General features: G+C 42.8%; 1 protein-coding gene across 1 annotated transcript in view; it reads left to right on the top strand.

The window, feature by feature from the left end:
• MTM1 (myotubularin 1) overlaps positions 1–24,263 on the top strand; it is a 132,154-nt gene that overhangs the window by 82,248 nt on the left and 25,643 nt on the right. Inside the window, exons 7-8 of the mRNA XM_075538702.1 lie at positions 17,651–17,734; positions 19,793–19,942. Of these exons, the coding sequence (XP_075394817.1) occupies positions 17,651–17,734; positions 19,793–19,942 (234 nt within the window). The remainder of the gene's footprint in view (positions 1–17,650; positions 17,735–19,792; positions 19,943–24,263) is intronic.

The raw sequence follows: 24,263 nt of genomic DNA on the forward strand, positions 1-24,263 counted from the left end.
ACTGATAGATATTATGTCTGATTCTTTTAAAAATTAGCCGTTGTTTGGATCAATCAGATTTTCAACTCCTTCATTTATTCCTTGAAACACGTGTTAGATGCCTTTGAATTAGTTCTGACTCATAGCAACTGTATGTACAACAGAGTGAAACATTGCCCGGTCCTGTGCCATCTTCACAGCCTGTGCTGTGTTTGAGCCCATTGTAGTTACTTTGTCATCTTGTTGAGGTTCATGCTCTTTTGGGCTGATGTGTTAATTTGGGTAGACTAGAGAAACAAACCCAGGGGTACATGTATATAAAAGAGAACTTTATATCATACAGTAATTGTATATTAAGAAAACATCCCAGCCAAGTCCAGATCAAGTTCATAAGTCTGATATTAGCCCCTATGTTCTATGCCAGTCTAAATTCCTCTTCAAACTCACCCAACGTATGTAATGACGCAGAATGCAGGAAGATCACAGGGCAGTGGGTTGAAAGTCTTGGGGATCCAGTTGTAGTGGAAGCATCTCAGTGCTGGCAGGGGTCTCCATGTGGCTGCTCCATTTGCATAACTCTGACACCATCAGGGTAGCTCCATGTGTCTTGTCAACAGGAATATCAAGCAGAGAGAGAATTTGTCCTGCCTCTAGGGAGGAAGGCCGGAGATCCCAGAATCCTCAGAAGGCCATGCCCACACAGAGGCCTCATTGGCTATGACCTGATTGACAGGTAGATTCCACCCCTTCCCAAGTTGACAGATTATGTAACTGCCTCAGCTAACACTGCATCACCAAGCAAGATGTCCTTTTCAAGGGCTTGGTCTCTGCTCTTCTGATAAGATGTCCAAGGTATGAGACGAAGTCTTGCCATCCTCCCTTGTAAGGGGGGTATTGTGGCCATGCTTCTTCCAAGACAGATTGGTTGGTTCTTCTGGTAGTCCATAGTACTTGCCATATTCTTTACTAACACCTTAACTCAAGTGCACCCATTTTACTGAGGGCCTCATTCCTTATCCAGCTTTCACAGTCAAATATGAGGTGATTAGAAACACAATTGCTAGGGTCAGGCACACCTTTGTCTGCAAAGTAACATTTTTAATACTTAACACTTTGAAGATGTCTTGTGCAGCACATTTGCCCAGTGCAATTCCTCATTTGGTCTCTTAGTTGCTGCTTCCATTAGCATTTTTTGTGGATACAAGTAAGATTAAATCCTTGACTCTTAAAATCTTTACTCTGTTTAATCCAGTTGGTTATCTTTACAATGGGTTACAATCCATATGGAAGACTGCAGGCATTGATTTTTATCAGTAAGTGTTTTAAATCCTTTTCACTTTCAGGAAGCAAGCTCGTGTCATCTGAACATTACAGGTTGGTAATAAGCCTTCCTCCAATCCTGATGTCACATTTTTATGTATTGCAGCTTCTTGTGTTATCTGTTCAGCATACAGATTGAATCAGTATGGTGAAAGGCTGTACTCCTGATGCACACCTTACGTGATTTTAAGCCATGCAGTATTTTTTTGTTCTGATCAGACCACTGCTGCTTGTTCCAAGTATAGGTTCCCCAGGAACACAACAAAGTGTTCTGGAATTCCCATTCTTAATGTTATCTGTCATTTGTTATGATTCACAAAGTTCAGTGCCTTTGCATATAGTCAGTAAAACACAAACATCTCTGCTATTCTCTGCTTTCAGCTATCTGACATCAGCAACAATGTCCCTTGTTCCACATCCTCTAATGAATATGGTTTGAATTTCTGGCTGCTCTCTGACAATGTACTGTGGCCACCATATTTTAATTATCTTGCTGAATTTTTTTCACTAATAGCTTCAGTGCAGCTTGGCATTCTTGCTTTGGTACCACTGATTCTTGATCATATGGTATTCCCTGAAATAGTTGAATGCCGACCTGCCCTGCTCTTCTGGGACACTGCTGTGTATTCTTTTATCTTTTAATGCTTCTTGCATCATTCAATATAGTGCCTGTGGAATCCTTCACCACTTCAACTTGAATTTGTTTTCAGTTCTTTCAGCTTGAGGCATGCTGAGCTGTCCTTTGAAAATGCCTGCTCAGCACTCTCCAGTAGTTCCTTTATTTGCTTTCGCTACATTTCATTGCGTGGCATTCTTTGTGTCTCCCACAGCGTGTCCCGCCTCTCAGTCTCCTGTCACTAGTGTTCATTGTGTCAAATCTCTTCTTGAGATGGTCTTTGAATTCAGGTGGGATGTGTACAAGGTCCTATTTTGGCGTTCGTGAATTTGTTTTACTTTCTTTTAACTTTCATGTGAACTTGCATATGAGCAATTGATGGTCTATTCCACAGAGGCCTTGGGTTTGTGTTGACTGAGGACATTGCTCCATCATGGCTCTCCACAGAAATAATATAATTTCTGTGTATTCTATCCTGTGTGGTCCATGTAACTTAAAATGGTATTATGTCATTTAAAAATGTTATTTTCAATGAACAGGTTGTTGGTCTTCTATCATGCAAAATTACATCACACAATCTCCATGTTCATTTATATTGCCAAGGCCATATTTTCCTGTTGCTGTTGCTTCCTCTTTATTTCCGACTTCCCAATTCCAAGTGCCAGCAATTATCAGGGCATCTTGATCGCATATTTGAACAATTTCAGACTGAAGAAGTTGAAAGCATCCTTCAATTTCTTCATCACTGATTCATCACTGAATTTGAATTTTGAGTAATAGCTGAATTTACTGGACTTCCTTGTAAGCATAGAGATAGTAATCCTGTCACAGACTTAATTGTACTTCAAGAAGGATCTTGAAATGTTCTTTTTGATGATGACTGCAATACCATTCCTATTGAATTATCATGGCTAACATAGTCAACCATATGGCTTTCTGACTCCAAATGGCCGATATCAGTTCATTTCAGTTCACTAATGCCTAAAATTTTCATCTTTATGCCTCTGCTCTTGTTTTGCCTGATGAGATTGAGCTCCATCATCCCTTTCTGCAGATGTTAGTCAATTTATCTGTCCATTTCATCTGGTTAGGTCCATTTATTATATGTATATATACACACACACAGATACACCATCGATTTGATTCAGACTCAGTGACCCTTGAGAACATAGAACTGCCCTTGTGGGTTTCCAAGGTTGTAAATATATATATATTTTAAAATAATGATAGTGATGATAAACAGTGGTGACCATTATTATTATTGAAAAGGCAATAAACAAAGTTGGTTTTTTTTTAACTCTTTTTGTTGAATTAACTGGAGGTTTACATTTCAGGTTATCAATTTTTGTATTCAGCATGTCAACCTCCCAGTGGCTGTAAATGTTTACAGGGACAAAAAATGTTTCCTCAGAAGCATCACAGTGCACATAGAAGAAGCACACCAGCCTGTCTGACCACGAGGTGTAGGAGGGACCAGTTATCCGACATCAAAGAACTAAAAATCACATCAGTGGGTGCCCACCTTCCTGATACGATCAATGAAAACAAACGTGTGCATAAGCAAATGTGGTGAAGAAAGCCGATGGTACCCGGCTACCAAAAGATATACCATCTGAAGTCTTAAAGACCTGAAGATAAATAAACGGCCATCTAGCTGAGAAGCATGAAAGCCCACATGGAAGAAGCACACCAACCTGTCTGACCACGAGGTGTAGAAGTGACCAGTTATCAGACATCAAAGAACTAAAAATCATATTGGTGGGTACCCACCTTCCTGATAGGATCAATGAAGACAAGCGTGTGCATAAGCAAATGTGAAGAAAGCTGATGGTTCCCGGCGATCAAAAGATATAACACCTGGGGTCTTGGAGGCTCAAAGATAAACAAGTGGCCATTTAGTTCAGAAGGAACAAAGCCCACATGGAAGAAACACACCAGCCTGTGTGACCACGAGCTGTCGAAGGAACCAGGTATCAAGCATCAAGGACCAAAAAAATCATATCACTGTAAATATGTGAGGGCAGAGTGGAGACTCAAAGCCCATCGGCAGCCAACCGGACACCTCCTTACTGAAGGGTTGTGGGGAGGAGATGAGCCAGTCAGGGTGCAGGGGAGCAACAAAGAAACATATAACTTTCCTCTAGTTCTTAAATGCTTTCTCCCCCCACTATCGTGATCCCAATTCTACCTTAGAAATCTGGCTAGACCATAGGATATACATTGATACAGATAGCAACTGGAAACACAGGAAATCTAAGGCAGATGACTCCTCCAGGACCAGTGGTGAGAGAGGCGATGCCTTGAGGGTGGAGAGAATGTGGGATAGAAAGAGGGAACTGATTACAAGAATCTACGTATAGCCTCCTCCCTGGGGGATGGACAGCAGAGAAGAGGGCAGGGGGAGACGTCGGACAGAGTAACATATGACAAAATAATAACAATTTATGAATAAGAAGGGTTCATGAGGTAGGGGGTGTGGGGAGGGAGGAGGAAATGAGCAGCAGACATTAAAGGCTCAAGTAGAAGGCAAATGTTTGGAGAATGATGATGGCAACAATGTACATATGCTCTTGACACAATGGCTGTGTTATTGATAATGATAAGAATTGTAGGAACCCCCAATAAAATGATTTTTTTTTAAGTTTCCTCTTTCTCCCGAGGAGAGACTAGTGGATTTGAACCTCATTCCTGGTGGTTAACAGTCCAACTCATAGCCCATTATTGCTACCAGAGCACCTTTCCATGCATATAGTTGTCTGTGTTTTGGATAGCGCTTCTTTGTGTCTGTGTGATAAAACCAAGATCCAGAAGTATTGCGCATATTCCCCAGGACTACAGATTTAGTAAGGGTTAGAGCTAGAATTCAGAAGAAATATTTCTGCACACCAAAGTATAAATAGCAATTTATGCCCTAGCTTCTTTGACCTGTGACATTTTTGTCAGGTTTAGTATTTATTTAGTTTTGACACTGTTGAGTAAGTTGGTTTACTGGGTGGAGTCAGGAAACTGCAAGCACTATCTAGTATTAGGAAGTTCCGCAGTATGGTAAAGTTGACAGTGATTTTAACGATTTGGACCTCCGGGAAACAGCCCCCCTCATCGGGAGGATGTGTCTCTGCCTCGGTGTGCTCTTCATCCTTTTAAGATTTAATCAACGTTCTCCTTAGAAAACAAAGCAAACAAAAAACTAAGGTACCTTCTGTGGTTCTGCCTTAAACTGTTTTAAGCTTTTCCCCTCCGATTTTAATAAAAGTAGTTTTTGTTTATATGGAGGTGGGGGTCTTGTTCGTTAAGTATAATCTGAAAGCTGACTTTTAGATGGACTGCCAAAAGAACAAACGTCTGTCTTGGAAGAAGTGCAACCAGAATGCTCCTTGTAAGCAAGAGCTGCGAGACTTTGTTTACCTACTTTGGACCAGGTCGTCAGGAGAGACCAGTTCCTGGGAAGGACATCGTGCTTGGTACAGTGTAAAAGAAGAAAGATCTCAACAAGATAGATGAACACAGTGGCTGCTACAGTGAGCTCGCACCTAACAATTCTGAGGCTGGCACAGGACCAGGTGGTGTTTCATGCTGTGGCATATAGCTTTGCTATATGTTGGGACAAATTGGATGATACCTTAAAACAACAAAATATGCAAATAAGCTCATTCTACATTGCTGTACCTTTAATTGGTACATGGAAGCATTTTAAAAGGTGATTTTTTCCCCTTAAATTTCAAGAATCAGTGCAAAATCTTTAATGCTTCTTAAAATTCCTGTACAACACCTTAAAATTCTACCAGGAAAAACGCAGGTAGTAGCTCCCTGGAGGTCTTTTCAATTAGGATGTTGGAAATGTTATATCTGCTTGCTCCTTGCACAGGATCTGATCTCCAGAATTGTATCTGCCTGGTGCCTGGGCCAGATGCTTCATCCATTGCTTGAAAGCACTTTTAAGTCCAAATAGCTTAGTAGTTTGCTTCCCAGAATGCTGTGCACACGCGCTTCCTCTTTAACGGCGCCCTGTTTGAATATTATTTAATTTTTCAAAGTCTGAGCCAGGACATGCTATTTCTGGGGGTAGAGGCCGAGTTTTTCAGTCATGCGTATGCGGCTCCCAGGAGGAAACTGAGGCATTTACTGTCAGAGCGGCTGCTAACGCCGATAAATCCCGTGTAGACACTTTCAGCAAATCAGGACATCTTTATATAGGCACCATTTTCAAACAGCAGCGCATTAAGTGAAAGCTCAAATCTGTTGTCATTTGGACCCCCATCCCCCACCCCAGCCAAAGACACAACCATGATAATTGTAGCTAAATTAAAGTGACAACTTAGGCCCTTTGTCAAAGCTGTTTCTATTCCTAGTGTGAAATCTGAGATTTTTTTTCCATTTCAACTTTGTCCTTTAACATTTTTTTCAAATGTTATTTCATGCTATTTTTAAAACTAGGGAAAATTGCACATGCTTGTCTCCACGTGTGGCAAGTCTTGATTTCCGTAGAAATCAGAATCGATGAAATGTCCACATTCAATCCCGTTTTTGAACACTTAGGGGTGTGAGATGTTGTCGATGAACATGGCCCTCCTGGCCATAATCCCTTAGGTCAGTGGTTCTCAATCTTTAATGCTGTGACCCTTTATATAGTTCCTCATGTTGTGGTGACCCTCCAACCAGAAAATTATTTTCATTGTTACCTCATAACTGTCATTTTGCTACTGTTATGAATCGGGTGGCCCCTGTGAAGGGGTCATTTGACCCCTAAAGTGGTTGCAACCCACAGGTTGAGAACCGCTGCTCTAGGTAATATAGTTCCGGTCTCCACACTGTGGCTGTAATCCTGCTTGGGAGGGAATTCTCTGCTATGTTTAGAGACAGGATTAAGGTGGGATTAATTCTCTACCATACGAAGCCACCTGTCCCTGTTTCCTTGGGGGTTTGGTCTATTGAAAGACAAAGCCCTTCCTCTGTGTATAAGAGCCATCTCCGAAGCACAAGCAGAGAGGGAGGTTCAGGACCATCAGCCAAAACCACCAGGGCAGCTCTTTTAAGATCTTTGTCTAAAGCAGGTGAGGCCAGAGGCACCAGAAGCTGTTGCAGAGACCAAGGAACAGAACAAAGGAACCAGGCCCAGGCCAAAGGCTGAGGCAGGGAGGCCCCGAAATAGAGCATAGGAGCAGTGGACCTGTAGATCACGGCAGCTGGCAGGCCTCTGGCTCATGGAGGCAAAGGCCAAGGGACCACATACATATCTGAGAGGCTGAGGACTAGAAAGACTTGGCTGCTAGCTTAGCATAGGAGTTGCTATGCACCAAAGACTCGGTGTATCCTACCTGTCTCTTGATCCTGGCTGGGACGACCTACTAAGTTTTCGAATGTGCTACTGTAATCGTGACTATTGTCCATAAGTTCTGTGTAGCCATCACAAATTATGGAAACCGATACAGGACTGTTAATATCAGAATAGATAAAAAAGTATGAAGTATGTCTGACCTCTGCCTCGTGGCAGTGGGGAAGCCAGAGAAGATCAGATATGTCCATCCACACCCTCTCCCTCACCCTGGCACCTTGGCCTCCTTTTCACGAAGAGTCAGAGCTGAACTTTGAGAGATGATATTCTCTAATGGCAATTTCCTGGTTCTAATATACTAGAGGTATGTAAATATCATTACTCAGGGAAACTGGGTTAAGGATACATTGAAACTCCCCATTTATGTCTGTATGCCTTCCTGTGAATCTGTGTTACAAACTCAGTGTTTTTTTTTGAGGAAGTTTATTTTTTTTAATCATTTTATTGAGGCTTGTACAACTCTTATCACAATCCATACATACAGCCATTATGTCAAGCACGTTTGTACATATATTGCCATCATCAGTCTCAAAACATTTGCTTTCTACTTGAGCCCATAGTATCAGCTCCTCATTTTCCCCCTCCTTCCCCGCTCTCCCCTCCCCAATGAATGCTTGATAATTTATAAATTATTATTTTGTCATATCTTACACCATCCGATATCTCCCTTCACCCACTTCTCCACTGTCCTTACCCCAGGGAGGAGGATATATGTAGATCCTTGTAATCGGGTTCCTCCTTTCTCCCTCACCCTCCTGGTATCACCACTCTCACCACTAGTCCTGAGGGGTTCATCTGTCCTGGATTCCCTGTATTTCCAGTTCCTATCTGTGCCAGTGTACATCCGCTGGTCCAGTTGAATTTGTGAAGTAGAATTGGGATCATGATAGTGGAGGGGAGGAAGCATTCAAGAACTAGAGGGAAATTGCATATTTCATTGTTGCTACACTGCACCCTGACTGGCTCCTCTCCTACCCGCAGTTCTTCTGCAAGGGGATGTCCAATTTCCCACAGATGGGCCCTGGGTCCCCACTCCACACTTCCCCTCATTCACAATGCTATGATTTTTTTCTGGGGGGGGTGTCTTTGATGCCTGCTAATTGATCCCTTCGACACCTTGTGATCTCACAGGCTGGTGTGCTTCTTCCATGTGGGCTTTGTTGTTTCTCAGTTAGATGGCTCCTTGTTTATCTTCCAGCCTATACGACCATAGATTCTAAATCTTTTGACAGCCGGGCACCATCTGCTTTCTTCACTGCATTTGCTTATGCACCCGCTTTGTCGTCAGCAATCGTGTCGTGGGTAGGTGGTGTGCTTCTTCCATGCAGGCTTTGTTGTTTCTTAGCTAGATGGCCACCTTTTTATCTTCAAGCCTTTAAGACCCCAGACACTATATCTTTTGATAGCCAGGCACCATCAGCTTTCTTCACCACTTTTGTTTATGCACCCACTTTGTCCTCAGTGATTGAGTCGGGTGGGACAGGCTGGTGTGCTTCTTCTATGTGGGTTTTGTTGTTTCTCAGCTAGATGGCTACTTGTTTATCTTCAGGCCTTTAAGACTTCAGATGGTATATCTTTTGGTCGCCGGGCACCATCAGCTTTCTCCACCACATTTGCTTGTACATCCATTGTCTTCAGTGATGGTGCCAGGAAGGTGAGCATATCAGACTGCGAAATTGTTAGAACAAAGTGTTCCAGTGTTGAGGGAGTATTTGAGCAGGGTCCCACTGTCCATCTGACAAACTAAGTTTTAAAAAATCAAGTCCCTCCCCCGCCCCAAATAAACACATACACACACACACACACACACAGCTTATACACGGGTCAGTGGTACCCCAGCAGGGTGTAACATCTCGCGGGTGATTGCTGTTCCTCTGCTGTTCATTCAAAGCCCCGCTGACACTGCAGAGCTTTGAATGTTTGTTTACTCACATCTAACCAATCAGAGCTGTCCTATGACGTGGACGGCTCCAATTTGCAGAAGCACCATAGTGATTCACTTACGCTGGCAGCTGAACTGGTAAGGATGTGACTGTGCTCCGTCTTCGTCTCTGGTCTCTGTGTTAATTCACATCCTGCATTTCCCACCCTAGGCTTATACTCGGGTCGGCTTATATTTGAGTATATGCAGTATCTTGCCTACACAGAACCCTTAGGCTAGATTCCTATGGATTCTGGTGTTTTCCACATAATCCTCTAGGACCTGATTGATCACCTCCTAGAGATGCTGGTTCAGGAAGCATGAGGAGGGGACACACAGTGGATGGCAACCCTATCCCCTTAACCTCCATCCTACGCCTGAGTCTTGGGAAAAGCCCTGATTAAGAAGAAAGCTTGTTTTTAGGTGCCATCAAGTCAGTTCTAATTCATAGCAACCCTGTGTGCAACAGAAGAAAACACTGTCGGGTCCTACGCCATCCTCACAGTTGTGATGTTTGAGGCCATTGTTACAGTGACTCTGTCACTCCATATCCTTGAAGGCTTTCCTTTTTGTCACTGACCCTTGACTTTTCCAAGCATGAGGTCCTTCTGTAAGGATTGGTCCCCCGTGACAACATATCCAAAGTATGTGAGATAAAGTCTCTCCATCCTTACCTCCAAGAAGCATTCTGATTGGGTTTCCTCCAAGACAGATTTGTTTGTTCTTTTGGCAGCCCATGGTACTTTCAGTGTTCTTTGCCACCACCACAATTGAAACTCGGTGATTCTTACCATCCAACTTCCACATGCACATGAGGTGGTTGAAAACGCCATACTTTGGGTCAGGTGCACGTTAGTCCTCAGAGTAACATTATTGCTTTGCAACACTTTAAAGAGGTTTTGTGCAGCAGATTTACCCAATGTTGCTTCCATGAGCATTGGGTGCGAATCCAAATAAGATGAAACTTTTGACAATTCCAGTCTTTTCTCCTTGTATCATGATGTTACTTATTGGTGCAGTTGTGAGGATTTTGGTTTTGACATTGATTTGTAATCTATACCGAAGGCTCCAATCCTTGATCTTTAGCAGTAAGTATTGTAAGTCCTCCTCACTTTCAGCAAGCAAGGTTGCATCATCTGCATATCATAAGTTGCTAATAAATCTTCCTCCAGTCCTAATGCCCACTTTTCTTCAGTTTCTGGGATTATTTTCTCAGCATACAGATTGAGTAAGTATAATGAGAGGGTGCAACTCTGACAAGTACCTTTCCTAATTTTAAACCACTCAGAATCCCCTTGTTGTGTTCGAATGACTCTCCATTGTTCCATGTATAGGTTCCCACGAGTACAATGAAGTTCTGTTAGCACAGCTACCTGTTGATCCATGTACAAATGTCACAGGAACACAATGAAGTGTTTTGGAATTCCCAATCTTCTCAAGCTATCCATAGTTGGTTACGATTCACACAATCAAATTCCTTGGCATAGTCTGTAAAACACAAGTAAACAACTTTCTGGAATTCCTTGCTTTCAGCCAAGAACTGTCTGACATCAGCCATGGTATACCTTTTTCCATGTCCTCTTCGAAATCTGGCCTGAACCTCTGGCAGCTCCCTATCAGTATACTCCTGCAATCATTGTTGGCTGTTCTTCAGCAAAATTTTACTTGTTCATGGTAATAATGGTAATGTTCTATATAATTGAACATTCTGTTATGTCACCTTTCTTTGGTGACAGATATAGATTTCTCCCAGGCAGTTGGCCAAGCAGCTGTCTTCCAGATTTCCTGGCACAGAGGAGTGAGTGCTTCCAGTGCCTCCTCAGCTTGTATTCTTTCCATCTTCTTTTGATGTTTCCTACATCATTCAAAATTTTGCCCATAGAATCTTTCAGTATTGTAAATCAAGGCTTGAATTTCTTCCCTGAGTTCTATCAGTTTCCTAACTCTAGGTCTTTACACATTTCATTTTAATTTCTCGAGCAGTTCTTTGTTTTTTTTTTTTTTGCTCTTTAACGTTATCATTTCATCTGTTTGCCTTTGCTTCTCTGCGATTAAGAGTTAGTTTCAGAATCTCTACGGACTTTGCTCTTTTTTCTTCCTTTCCTCTCTTTTTAAGGACCTTTTGCTTTCAAGAATGACTGTCTTGATGTCTTCCTACAGTATATCAGGTTTCCTGTCCTTAATATTCAATGCACAAATATGTTCTTGAGATGTTCTAAGAATTGAGGTGGAAATAGACTCAAGGTAGTGGTTTGGCTCTCATAGACTTTGTTTTCATTCTCTTCAGCTTCAGCCTGAACTGCTGATACTGGGCTTCTTCATCATCTCTTCCCACAGATGTAAACAGTTTGGTTTCTGCATATACCATTTGGAAAATTCCATGTGCATAGTCCCTGTGTTGTTGAAAAAGTATTAGGTATAAATAGGCCTTTGGTTTTGCAAAATTCTATCATGCAATCTACAGCTTCATTTTTAGGTGTCAAGACCGTATTTTCCAACTAAAGTTCCTTCCTTTTTTGTTTCCAGCTCTTGTATTCCAATCACCAATAATCATCAATGCATCTTGATTGTGTGTTTGACCAGTATGAGACTGAAGACGTTGGTAGAATGTTAGCTTTTGTGGTTGGTGCAGAAATTTGAATAATAGTTGTTTTGATTGTACTTCCTTGAATGCAGATCGGTATCATCCTTTCACAGGCAGCATTTTACCTCAAGGTAGGTCTTAAAATGCCTTTTTTGAGGCTGAATGTAATGCCATTCCTCTTGATTGTGTTATCACCAGCATAATAAACTATATTAGTTTTTATTCAAAATGGCCAGTGCCAGTCAATTTCAGCTCACTAATGTCTAGAATATTGATCTTTCTGCATTCCATTTCATTTTTGATGACTTTCAATTTTCTTAGATTCATACTTCCTCTGATTGTTGACTCATGCCCCATCAGCAAAATTCTATCAGCTTTACTCCATTTAAGTCATTTGGGTCAACTCCACTTTGAGAAGGCAGCTAGCTCTTCCTTAATCATATTTTGAGTGCTTTCCGACCTGAGGGACTCATCTTTTGGTGCTGTCACTGACAAGGTTTTGCTTATTTTTATTAGGTCTTCAGTGTCTGGCAATGTTTCGAAGTCGTCCATAAGAAGAAAGCACACATTGTTTACTAAAGCATCAATCAAACATCTGGCATTTACCCAAACACCTTCTTTGTTCTCAGGCTTTGCTCTATGGGCCTGGATTATGCTTGTGCTTCTTCAGCCCCAGCGGAATCAAATGATTGCATCCTGTTTAGTGGGACCCCATCATCACTGCATCCCTGCTCGTGCTCATAATTGGAATTGCTCTCTGACCTATTCTCTCCATTGGAGTTCCATTGCCTACATAAAGGGTCAAAATGGACCCCAGGTTATTATGTTCAGGGATGTCGGTTGACAGTATCAATCCACTAATAATGTGCTAGCCAACTCAAAGCATTTAAAAAGTGAGTGGTCGGGGAGGGGGGAGGATAAAAAACATAGCAAAACCCTAGCAAATGCAGCTCATGAGCGTTAGGTTCTAATAGTTTTCAAAGATGATCTTGGGTTGGGCTTGTATCAATGGCACTTTTAGGGAATTTTACACTTTAAAATAATTATGTACAGGTGAATGACTTCTATTTCCTTGTTTTCAAGCTTTTTATAATAACACATCTTGGTGTTCTATTGAGAGCTTATATTTTTAGATGCTGACATGGTTCTGTAATTCTTAAAGCGAAACAAAAGTAATATCTGAAAACTCAGTTCCAGTACACTCAACTTTACAAATGCTCAGCCTCGATTCTTCTGGAATGTGTGCTTAAAATTGAGCCAAGCACTTCATAGGAAAGTTTGTCTATAAGGAAATGTAAGACCAACACCAAGAGGTAATGCTTTCAAAGAAATGTTTTCCTGTAATTGCCTGCAAATGCACTTGGGGGCCTAAAATGGTGCTTTATGCCCTTGGTCTTTCTACCCATGTTTCTAATGCAGTGTTTCCCAGAGTGGCTGTGCCTCCCACCCCCTCTGTTGGGCACCGAAACAATACCAGGTGCAGCAAAAACAGATACCTACCATTTATGCTGGTTTGTGAGCTATCCTACACATGATTTTAACTGCTCAGCAGGGGGAGGGTAACCATTTTTTTTCCTCAAAAGGGGGAAGAAGGCCCAATCAGTTTTGAAGTCTGTGCTCAAATGCAAACATTAGATGCATTGTCATGTAGTTTAGGACTCAACTCTTCAGCTCTTGTGTGCTTTATCATTTTCCTAAAAGAGCTGCGCCTCAGGCCTGGCTCTCAGCATCAAGAGCTAGTTGGCAGCTGTCCTGTATGTGTCCCAGAATTCCCCTGGACAGGTTTTGAGTTTGCTGACTGTGTACCTGGCATCATCCAGAATGTGAAGTGGCACTTTAGAAGAAATTTTCTGAGCAAGGCCACCGGACACGTAGCAACTGTGGAGACGTTGTCTCATTTTCACGGTAAAGGACATGTTTTGAGTATTGTGTTTGGAGTCCTCTGAAATCTGATGTATGAAGAAAAATTACAGAGCTCATTTTGCTATCTCTCATGCCAACATCACTTTCCTCCAATGATAACTCCCTGAACTTCAGTTACACTCCCTGATCATTTTTATAGACGATACCAGAGAGCATGCGAAGCACAAAAGGAGCTTCTGTCCATAGTAATGGCTGAGAAATAGGATGTTACAGATAAGAATGGTGTTTGGTAGCATTTTCTGAAGAGGAGGGATTTTCTGGAAGGGTTTAACAAAACTATTTTTAAAAAACAGAGAAGAAAAGTAATAAACCCAGCATATTACACTTCCCAGGGCTTGTACAATTACATTATATTCATTTGAGCTTTATGAGACAGATATAAATAAATAAAATTCGACAACAACAAACTCCAAAACTCCCTGCCCTTGATTTGAAGCTGTGTTGAAATCAAACTTTAGCAAATTCTAATTTTTCTTCTCAAGTCAGTGCAGTGTAACCCTGTATGTCGAGCCATCTTCAGCTAGAATTGCGCCAATAGCCGCATTCCTCCCTACTAAGTCAGCACCTTTGCCTGGTACTGACCCGTGTAGTGTCGGTTGGATTTTCTTCAGGGTGATGCTCCATCCCAAAGCTAATGTTTATGGCTATATTTGACTGCCATTTTCACCCAAAGTCCTTGGCCTTTAAATTCTAGTTCCGTTCACAGGACTTGCTTCTTTCATCAGTGGTACTGAATACTTCAGTATTGCTGTGGCTTGCATGTCACGCCGGAGCCTCCTTGCTTGGTCAGCCAGGCCAGCATACCATGCATCCACTGCCAGAGTGGAGGCCAGCTGAAGGTGCCTGGTGCTCAGAAAGGGAAGACAGTCTGGGGAGCATGTTCTCCATGCATTAGCCCCTTGCCATTCAAATGGAGACACCTACTGGTGTCTCCAGAAATTGTGATCCACTCTTCCATGCTGGCTGATAACAGAAAGGAAATGAGTGGAGAGGCAGCTACCTGGAGGAAAAGAGCCCAGACAAAGTCCTTCATGGGAGACATGTTTATGGGTTTTATGGTCTTTGCATTTTGATATGTGTTCTGCCTACCATGGATCAGTTTATTTGTTCCAGTTGCTGGGGAAACAGGCTATAAGCAAAACAAGTACCAACCTCTTGGAGCCCCCAGTCTAGGGGGAAGGGACAAGGGGAATCTAGCAGTAAACAAATTAGTGAACATATATTATGTCAAATGGCCAGAAATTATGCAGGAAATAAAATGGGAAGGGGGACTGGAGGAAGAAAGGCTTATTTCTGTAAGGTTTTAGGGAAGGGTTCATTGACTGTGGTTGCATTTAGCAGAGATCTGAAAGAAGCGAGGAAAGCGTGCCATGTAGATGAAACAGCAAGTACAAACACCCTGCAACTAGTGTGCTTGGTGGGTTTGGGGAGTGGCAAGGAAGGCCAGTGTGGCTCGAATGGAGTGAGCAAGAAAAAGAAACAGAAACGTGACAGGGGACATGACCAGTTTGCAAACCGTGAAGTAGGCCATTGGGAGACTTTCAGCTTTGACTCCAAGCAAGAGGGGAAACTGCAGGAGGATAATGACTTGTCTCAATTGGAACAATATTTCTCTGATGAGTTCATTGAAATCATCCAAGAAAAAGATACTATAAGCTTGGACCTGTGTGGAAACTCTGAGGTTAAGGGGATAACTCCAAGTCTTGGGGTGGAATATACTAGAAGGATAGAGTTGCCCTTTACTGGTGTGGGGAAGACCAGGATGAGCAGGATTGATTGGCGGGGTCAAGATTTTGGGACGAGTGTGTTTCAAATCTCTGGAGATGTCAACATTAGGCAGGGCCTAGTTCCCTACTGCTGCTATAACAAAGACCAGTGGTCTTAGGAAACTCATTTATTTTCTCCGTTTGTTGTTAGGTGTCCTCGAGTTGGTTCCAACAGAATGAAATACTGCCCAGTTCTGTGGCATCTTCATAATTGTTCTGTTTCAGCCCATGCATTGTTGCTGGGAGACCTGGTGGTAGAGTGGTTATACATGGGGCTGCATCCCACATAGTTGGCGGTTCGAAACCAGCAGCTCTGAAGGAGAAAGACTGGGCTCTCTACTCCTGTAAGCAGTACAGCCTCGGAAACCCACAGAGAGTCACCATGAGTCAGCATAGACTTGATGGCAGTTTATTTTTTGATTTCAGTTTATCCATTGTTGTCCACCCATCTCCCTGCAAATCTTCCTCCTTTGTTCTGAAGCTCTATGGAGCATGATGTCCTTGTTCAGTGATGATCCCTCCTGACATGTCCAAAAGCTTGAGACAAAGTCTTAGCACCTTAGCTTCCAAGGAACATCCTGGCTGTGCTTCTGTCCACATAGATTTGTTGTTGTTTTGGCTATCCTTGTTAAGTTCACTGTTCTTCACCAACATGATAATTCAAATACATCAATTCTTCGTCTTACTTTTCCAGTGTACAACTTTCATGTGCATATGAGGCAATTGTAAATACCATGACTTGGGTGAAAGATTTGTCTTGCTTGCATCCACAAGCAATGCTCATGGAAGCAGCAGTAAAGATCAAAAGATATCTTGCATTAGGTAAATCTGCTGCACAAGACCCCTTTAGAGTGTTGAAAAGCAAAGCAGTTACTTTGGAACTAAAGATGTGCCTGACCTAAGCCATGGTATTTTCAGTTGCCTCCTCTGCATGTGCAAGGCGGACATTGAATAAAGAAGAGTGAAGAAGAATCCATGCATTTGGATTGTGGTGCTGGTGAAGAACATTGAAAGTACTGTGGAAATCTGTCATGGGAGAAGCACAACTAGAGTGCTCCTTAGAGGCAAGGATGATGAGACTTCGTCTCATGGATTTTTGATATGTTTTCAAGAGAGACCATTCCTGAAGAAGGGCATTGTGCTTGGTAAAGTAACACGACAACAAAAAAAGAGGAAGACCCTCAACAAGATGGATGGACACAGTGACTGCACCAATGAGCTCAAACAACAATTGTGAGGAAGGTGCAGGACTGGGCGGTGTTTCGTTTTGTTGTGCATCAGAATGGACAACATTGTACCTAAAAAGAATGTATCTCAAGACACCCCCCACACTAATCCTGCTTCATTCACATAACAGACACCACCCATTCCCAAATGAGATTATAACCATGGGCATATAGGTTAGGATTTCCAACATTTATTTGGGTGAGGATGAGGGGGTACAATTCAGTTCTTAACAGGAAGCCTGGAGGTGTTGTAAACTCTTTGATATCCATGTCTGAAGTTCAGAGAGTGGTCCTGGAGAGAGTTATGTAGGAGTCACAAGACGACTGGCATTTGAAGCCAGAAAATTTCTCAAAAGTGAGCAGGGAGAAGGGACAGGTAGGGCCTGAGTCCTGTCCTTTCAAGTCCAGGGTGTGGTTTCAACATTGACAGAGAACAGCTACTGAAGAGTTTTCCTGATGCCCTGTCCATTTGTTGGTAGACAACCATTTCATTTTCCCTTTCGAGATAGCAGTATTATTGAAGGCCAATCCTTTCCTGCCTTTTTTCTCCTTTTTAGTGGCTTTTACCTGATCTGTTGCTGCTTTTAGAGAACTTGCTTAGAAGTGGTCCACATGGCTTATGGAATCCTGCATTTTGAAAGAAAAAGACGATGACACTCATTCTCTTTTAAATTGGTGGGCATTTTCTGGTCAAGAAATCAGATTTTTGTGGAGTGCCACTTAAGATAAACTGAAAAGGATGATTGTAGTCATCGAAATGTGGCATTTCAAGAGTATTCAGTTCTTCCTCATGATAAAAGTTCATGAAGTCCTAGTCTGAATCTTCCACAGTTGTTTCTTTGTTGAAGACTTAGTTTGGGCTGTGGATGGCATGGCCAGTAAATTTGGTAACATCTATTTTGTGACACATCAAAGGATGTATACCGTCAGTACACATTTAGTTTCTTCACATTGAACTTTATTTTTGTGTGTTCTTTCCCTAGCCATTATTTGCATTTTTAAATGAAGAGAAGTTTAACGTGGATGGATGGATGGTTTATAATCCAGTGGAAGAATACAGACGACAGGTAAGTTGACTGGTATGGTTGGTCACCAACCTGTCTCGTGACAATGTGTTGTTGGTCATACTCTTGGTAAATTTCTTTTAATGGCAGTGGTAATATCCACATTTGTATAATATAGCTTATTCTATCAGCAGTCATTACTATAATGTCTGCAATTTGTAGCTCATTACATAGCCATATTCAAGCTACATTGGAGGGTATGTGGCTAAATTATTTTTTCTGCCTCATATATGAAGACTATCCGTTATGCATTATTTATGAAATTAATGAAGTAGTTTGGGTCTAGGAAAAGTCTAACCTTTGTAGGAGTTGATTTTGCTGTTTATTTGTATATTTAGGAATTTATTACTAGGCATTAGATTTCAATTATAGTCACCCCAATTTTGCAGATTCAAATGACTTTCTTGTTCTTGTAATGATTTCTAGGAAAGTTTTGATGAATGTCTACTGTGGTGGCCTTCACTGCTCTGCTATAGACATGTCACGGACATGCATGCTTGCTTGTAAAGGGAGGAGCGTTCATATAACGCACAGAGGCCTCTTGCAGCATTTACGTGAAGAAGAGCCAGTGCATGACACAGAGCCCGAGCTACAACGTGACCTCTGAGATAACCAAATTTGTAGGGCAGAAACCTTCCTTCTCATGCTGCCACACCCTTCACACAATTGGAAAATCTGGTCAAATGCACTTTGACTAGGCCCAGCTGCTTTGTATGAAAAAGCAGTGGATCTGAAGTAAAATCACAGAACCTTACACTTGAGAAGGACTTCTGGCCACCACCTCTACCGTCAAGCACAGGGATTGATTTCTTAGCCTGGACCATTGATGTGTGTGTGTGTGTGCTCATTAGCTGATTTGACGCTGAAATTTAGGTGGGGAGCTTAGTTTTAGAGCATATGAAATATAGTATGTCCTATTGCAGCTAAGCTTTCAAAGACTGTGCCTGCCTCTCCTTTGAATGATCCCTGTTCTGGAACAACTATCGAGGTGGAAGAAGGAACTTTAAAACATTGTATGCATGTTTTCGCACGGTCTGTAACATTATATATTAAAATAGTTTGGGGACTGTTCTCGACAGTATTAAAATTCGTTGCATTCAATGCTTCTAGCCTGAAACCAAGCAGTTCCTGGGTGTAAGATTGCATGCATATGTGAACTGTCAAAGGTTTTCTGTTCTACACTGCCATTATATTCAATCTTTTTTTCTTGTAACTTTCTGATGGGACTTATAACTCTAATTGGACTCAGCATCAGACTCAACATCTGTTTGGTCCGTTGGTCCGTGGGCTATAGGGCCAGACCTAAAGAAAAGGTACAATGTCTGTCCCCAGAGCAAACAGCCACATAGCTCACTGTGTGTGTATTTGTGTATTTGTGCGTGTGGGGAGAGGATATTCCACCACCTCTGGATACAATTTTGGAGTAGATGGTAGGATGGGAGCGTCCTTCCTTATCTCCCTGTCATGCTAGCAGTCAGCTTAGAATGCAAATGACTGTAAATCTCACACAACCTATAGGGCAGTGCATCCCAAATAACTTTATTGAAAAGACTCATAGGAGGTGGCGAAATGAGCCTCCCCAGAGGGAGTTTCCCTGTTTCCCCTCTGTGACTTTCCTCCCTCATGAGCTTAGTCTCTTCCTACTTGGGAGCAGAAGGAAACAGTCACTTGTTTTGAGTGGGGAGCAGAAGTTCCCCAATCTCTTTGTCACTCTCAAGTAGACAATTAAGATTACCCAATTTGCTCTGCTTTGGGATGGGTGCCGGGGAGGAAGGGAGGTGTGCGTGGGTGGAGGGGTGGACTTGGAGAATTATACAAGTAACAGAGGGAGACCTCAAATTCCAGACTCTGTGTTTACACCAGAGAGCTCGGGACTGAAAAAGCAGCTGTGTTTTGTCTTGTGGTCTTCTGTTGTCTTGATGAGTGTTTTTGGCTCGCTTCTGACACATCATGGTCACTGGTCGACCCCCACCACCCTGTGGTCGGGAAGGTGGATGCAAAGAGTGCCAGATCCCAAGGCGAGGCCTACAGCTCTGACTGGGACTTGCTTTTCTCCTGCAGGGCCTGCCCAATCACTATTGGAGAATCACTTTTATTAATAAATGCTATGAACTCTGCGACACTTACCCTGCTCTTCTGGTGGTTCCGTACCGTGCCTCAGATGATGACCTCCGGAGAGTAGCCACGTTTCGGTCCCGAAATCGAATTCCAGTGAGTACCTTGATTAGCACCAATCTACTAGTCGGTCCTTTCCAACCTAAAGATGCTCACTAGTCAGGTCATTCCAAGAAGCACTCTTTGGGCGATTGCAGCCCAGCAACTCAGCATCAAGTGCTTTCTGAGTGCAAAGCACTACACCAAATGAGAAATGAAGCAAGTCAAGGGCAGAGAATGAGCACTCGTGTGAGAGGGGCCAGTGATGCTGTGAGGCATAAGCCAGGTTGGCGACCTGGATGGCAGGCAGGCAGGAAGGAAGGACAGGGTCTTGGTCAGTCAGTCAGTTAAATCTTTGTAGCACAGTATCAAATATCTCCATTGGCTCTCAATAAATGTTGATGAATCACCCTTGAACAAGCACAGTGCTGGGCTTGCCCTTTTGCTCCCCATGATCCAAGATGAACTTGACTACTTGGCTCTGTCACAGTTGCAGGCTCCCTGCATACCATGAGCAAGTGCGGCTTCCTCCTGACAGGCTAGTGGCGTGTCTCAGAGCCCAACCCATTAAGATCGAATGTCGCTTCGTCTTTAACTCTCAAGCCCTGTCATTTTTGTCCTTTGAAAGGGTTTTCATTGGAAACTTTCCTCTACTACCTGCCTAGTTGTTAGGCACTACTTGTTCGGTACTAATTCTCTAATTGTTCGTATCAGCTCTGATCCTTGTCATACTTGGAAGTCTGTTCCTTAGCTTGTGCTATCAGAAGACAGTACTGATGAGGCCCAGGTTACAAATTCACCCCTTCTGTGCACTACTGGGACTGGCTCTTCGGGGCCATAGCCCCAGACCCTACTTTCTGCCTAGGCCAGCTGCCTTCCTAAGGCCTGCCTCGCCCACACGGAGAACTGGGCTCTAGTAGTGTGGCACTATATATTGTTAACTCCGGCACTCTGTCACTATTCACTGAGTGTTGTATCACGTCCGTGTGTGTAAGAGGGCACGGTAGTGAGCATGCACTGAGAGAATTTCATGGGATTTGAGGAGGGAGAGGAAGTGAAACAAATGGGCCGACTCCCCACTGCACAGTCTGCCATCTGATCGAGAGTCCACTGCAGCATGAAAGGAACGCTTCACTCTTCCCTCACTTTGCCCTTTAACCACGCCCTCCCATTGTGACGGTGGCCCTTGCCTTTGTGTCTCAACAGATGATTGGTTCATCGATATTATTTAGAACGATAATAGGCTCTTTCCATCAGGCTGTTGGCTAGACCTATCAAAGGTTTGCGTACTCAGAACACATACGTGCCTTTAATTATAACATGGATAGCCTATGATATTCATTTATTTTTTTAAAGGCCCTCTACCTATACAAACAGTGTTGAAAGAAAGCGTGAATGTTCTTTTGTATGTAGATAAAAGATAAAACTATCATTAGGGAATGAAGTAACCCAAATGCACTCACAGTTCCAGTGACAGCGGCCACATCTAAGCCTTTGCTCTGAAACAAGTTGGCCTTCATTTCATGGAAGTCTTGGACATATGAGGAAGTCATCTTGTTTCCGACATTTTTGAAAACACCGATAAGGAGAAGGAAGGCTGCCACCTAGTGTGAGCCACTGTGTACTTTTTTGCCTCTCATCACCTCCCAGTCATCTTTTATTGCGGTTATTTGAGCAAAAGTATAGTCTGTAATTAACATGTGATCATCTTGCTTTCCAACTTATTAATAGCGAATAAAAAGTACCTTGTACGTTCACAGCTATCATCTGCTCACCTGCCGGGGCGTAGACATACTGTGATTCATGCTGGCCATTTTCCACTGTGAGACATGGCTGTTCTGTTTCTTTCTTTAAATTGTTTGACTGTGGTAAAAGTATCTCTAACAAAAGTTTACCAAGTTCGGAGGTTTTGGTTTTTTTTAAAGCATTTTATTGGGGGCTTTTACAGCTCTTACCACAATTCACTGTGTCGAGCACATTTGTACATATGTTGCCATCATCATTTTCAAAGCATTTTCTTTCTACTTGAGCCCTTGATATCAGCTTCTCATTTCCCCCTCCCCCACAAACCCTTGGTAATTTGTATATTTATAACCCCCCCCCCATGTCTTACACCAACTGCTGTCTCCCTTTACCCACTGTTCTGTTACCCATCCCCCTAGGAGGGGGTTATATATAGATATTTATGATCGATATCCCCTTTCCCACCACCCCCATTCCTCTTCCCTTCCTTGTACCTCTATTCTCATTATTGGTCCTGAGGGGTTTATCAGTCCTGGATTCCCTCTGTATCCAGCTCTTATCTGTAGCAGTGTACATGCTCAGGTCTAGCTAGATTTGTAAGGTAGAATTGGGGTCGTGATAGTAGGGGGAGGGATCATTAAAGAGCTAGAGGAAAGTTGTATGTTTCAACAGTGCTATACTGCACCCTGACTGGCTCATCTATTCCTTGTGATGCTTCTGTAAGGTAATGTCCAATTTTCTACAGATGGGCTTTGAGTCTCCACTCCATGGCCCCCTCATTCACATTGATATGATATTTTTTGTTCTGGGTCTTTGATGCCTGATACCTGTTCCCATCGACACCTCGTGATCACACAGGCTGGTGTGCTTCTTCCATGTGGGCTTTGTTGCTTCTCAACTAGATGTCCGCTTGTTTATCTTCAAGCCTTTAAGACCCCTGATGTTATATCTTTTGATAGCCAGGCACCATCAGCTTTCTTTACCACATTTGCTCATACACCCATTTTGTCTTCAGCAATCATGTCGCGACGCTGAACATCACAGAATGATGGACTATTAGAACAAAGTCTTCTTGTATTGAGGGAGTACTTGAGTCGAAGCCCAATGCTCATCTGCTACCTTAATACCTAACCTATAAATATATGTACATAGATCTATTTCTCTATCATTATATATAAATATATTTACATATGTACATGCCTGTATTTAGACCTCTATAAATGTCCTTTGCTTCCTAGTTCATTCCTCTATTTCCTTTTACTTTTCTCTTTTCCCACTATCATGTTCCACCTTCATTCTGGTTTCAGTAATTCCTCGTGGTTGCATTGCCCTTGATTAAATCCCACCAGGCATCCTGTGTCCTTCTCTTCATCGACTTTAGTTCACTTGTTGTTCCCTTGTCCCTGGGTTGGTTTACACCCCCCTTTTTTTCTCCCACCTCCTCCTCTCCCGTACCCCCCTGGAACCGTTGGTCCTGTTGTTTTCTCTTCCACATTGTTTATCCTGCCTATTTTATCTAGATAGACATGCAGAGACAATAATAAGCTCAAACACGAGACAAAGCCAAACAAGAGATCAAAGGAAGACAAAACAACAACAACAAAAAGATAACCACTGACAAAAAAGGAAAAGCCTATAAATAGTTCCAGGTCTGTTTTTGACCTTTAGTTGTGTTTTCCAGTCAAGTCTGATGGGGTGGCACACTTTGTCCCCAATGTCTATTTTTGGTATTCCCCGGGGACTTCGTTGCTTTGCTCCCCTTGCTTCCCTGTTGCATACCTTTAGTGTTTCGCCCCAGTGTGATGGAGTTAGATCATGCACAATTCCTACACTGTGTCTCCGGTGTTGTCCCCCTAACACGCTATGGGTCAGTGAGGGATGCCCTATGGTCTTTTCTGTACATTGTCTGCTCTGAGCAGGAATATCGTCCTCAGGACTTGGTGGGCCAGCATGTGTTCCAGTCACTCTCCTTCTCTCTTTGTGTGGTCTGATCAGACATGCCCTTCTCCCCAAGCTGTAGCTTCAGTGCTGTCCTCTGAAGTGCATTAGTCTGGGGAGGTGGGGGGGTGCCCACATAAGTTGGAACTGGGGCTGTCCCCGCAGACCTCTCTATTGGTTCCCTGCTACATGCCGGTGTGTTGTATTTAATTCACGTCTTGGTGCACCGGGTTGAAGCATGATCTCTCTGTCCCTTTTCTGTGGAGACATAAACAATAACCTCCCCTTGGGTGGGTTAGTGCCTTGCACCCCTCCCCCCCCATGTTTTTTTTTCTTTTTCCCTCCTTTTTAGTTGGCTGCTCTATTTATCCCTGGATTTGGTTTGGCCCCTCCATAGTACCTGGACCTCACCCCAGGAATGTATCCATAGGTGGGTTTTTTTTCTTTTAAATGATCCATTCAGTCAGATTGGTTTCATATATCATGGTGTGCATCATCCCTACTATTTGCTTCTAAATTATTCCATTGACAGAAACTTAGTGTCCCCTAAGTTGAAAGCCTCCTGCCCGCCCTGCGTTGTCCCTGACAACCTGTAGTAAACCACCATTCCCCTGGTGGTGAGAGTTGGTGCTGAGTAGATGCTGAAGCCTGGTGAGCCCATGTGTGCAGGGCAGAACTGAACTCTAGGGTCTTGCAT

This window comes from Tenrec ecaudatus, chromosome X, assembly GCF_050624435.1.
Source record: "Tenrec ecaudatus isolate mTenEca1 chromosome X, mTenEca1.hap1, whole genome shotgun sequence".
Classification (NCBI taxonomy): Eukaryota; Metazoa; Chordata; class Mammalia; order Afrosoricida; family Tenrecidae; genus Tenrec; species Tenrec ecaudatus.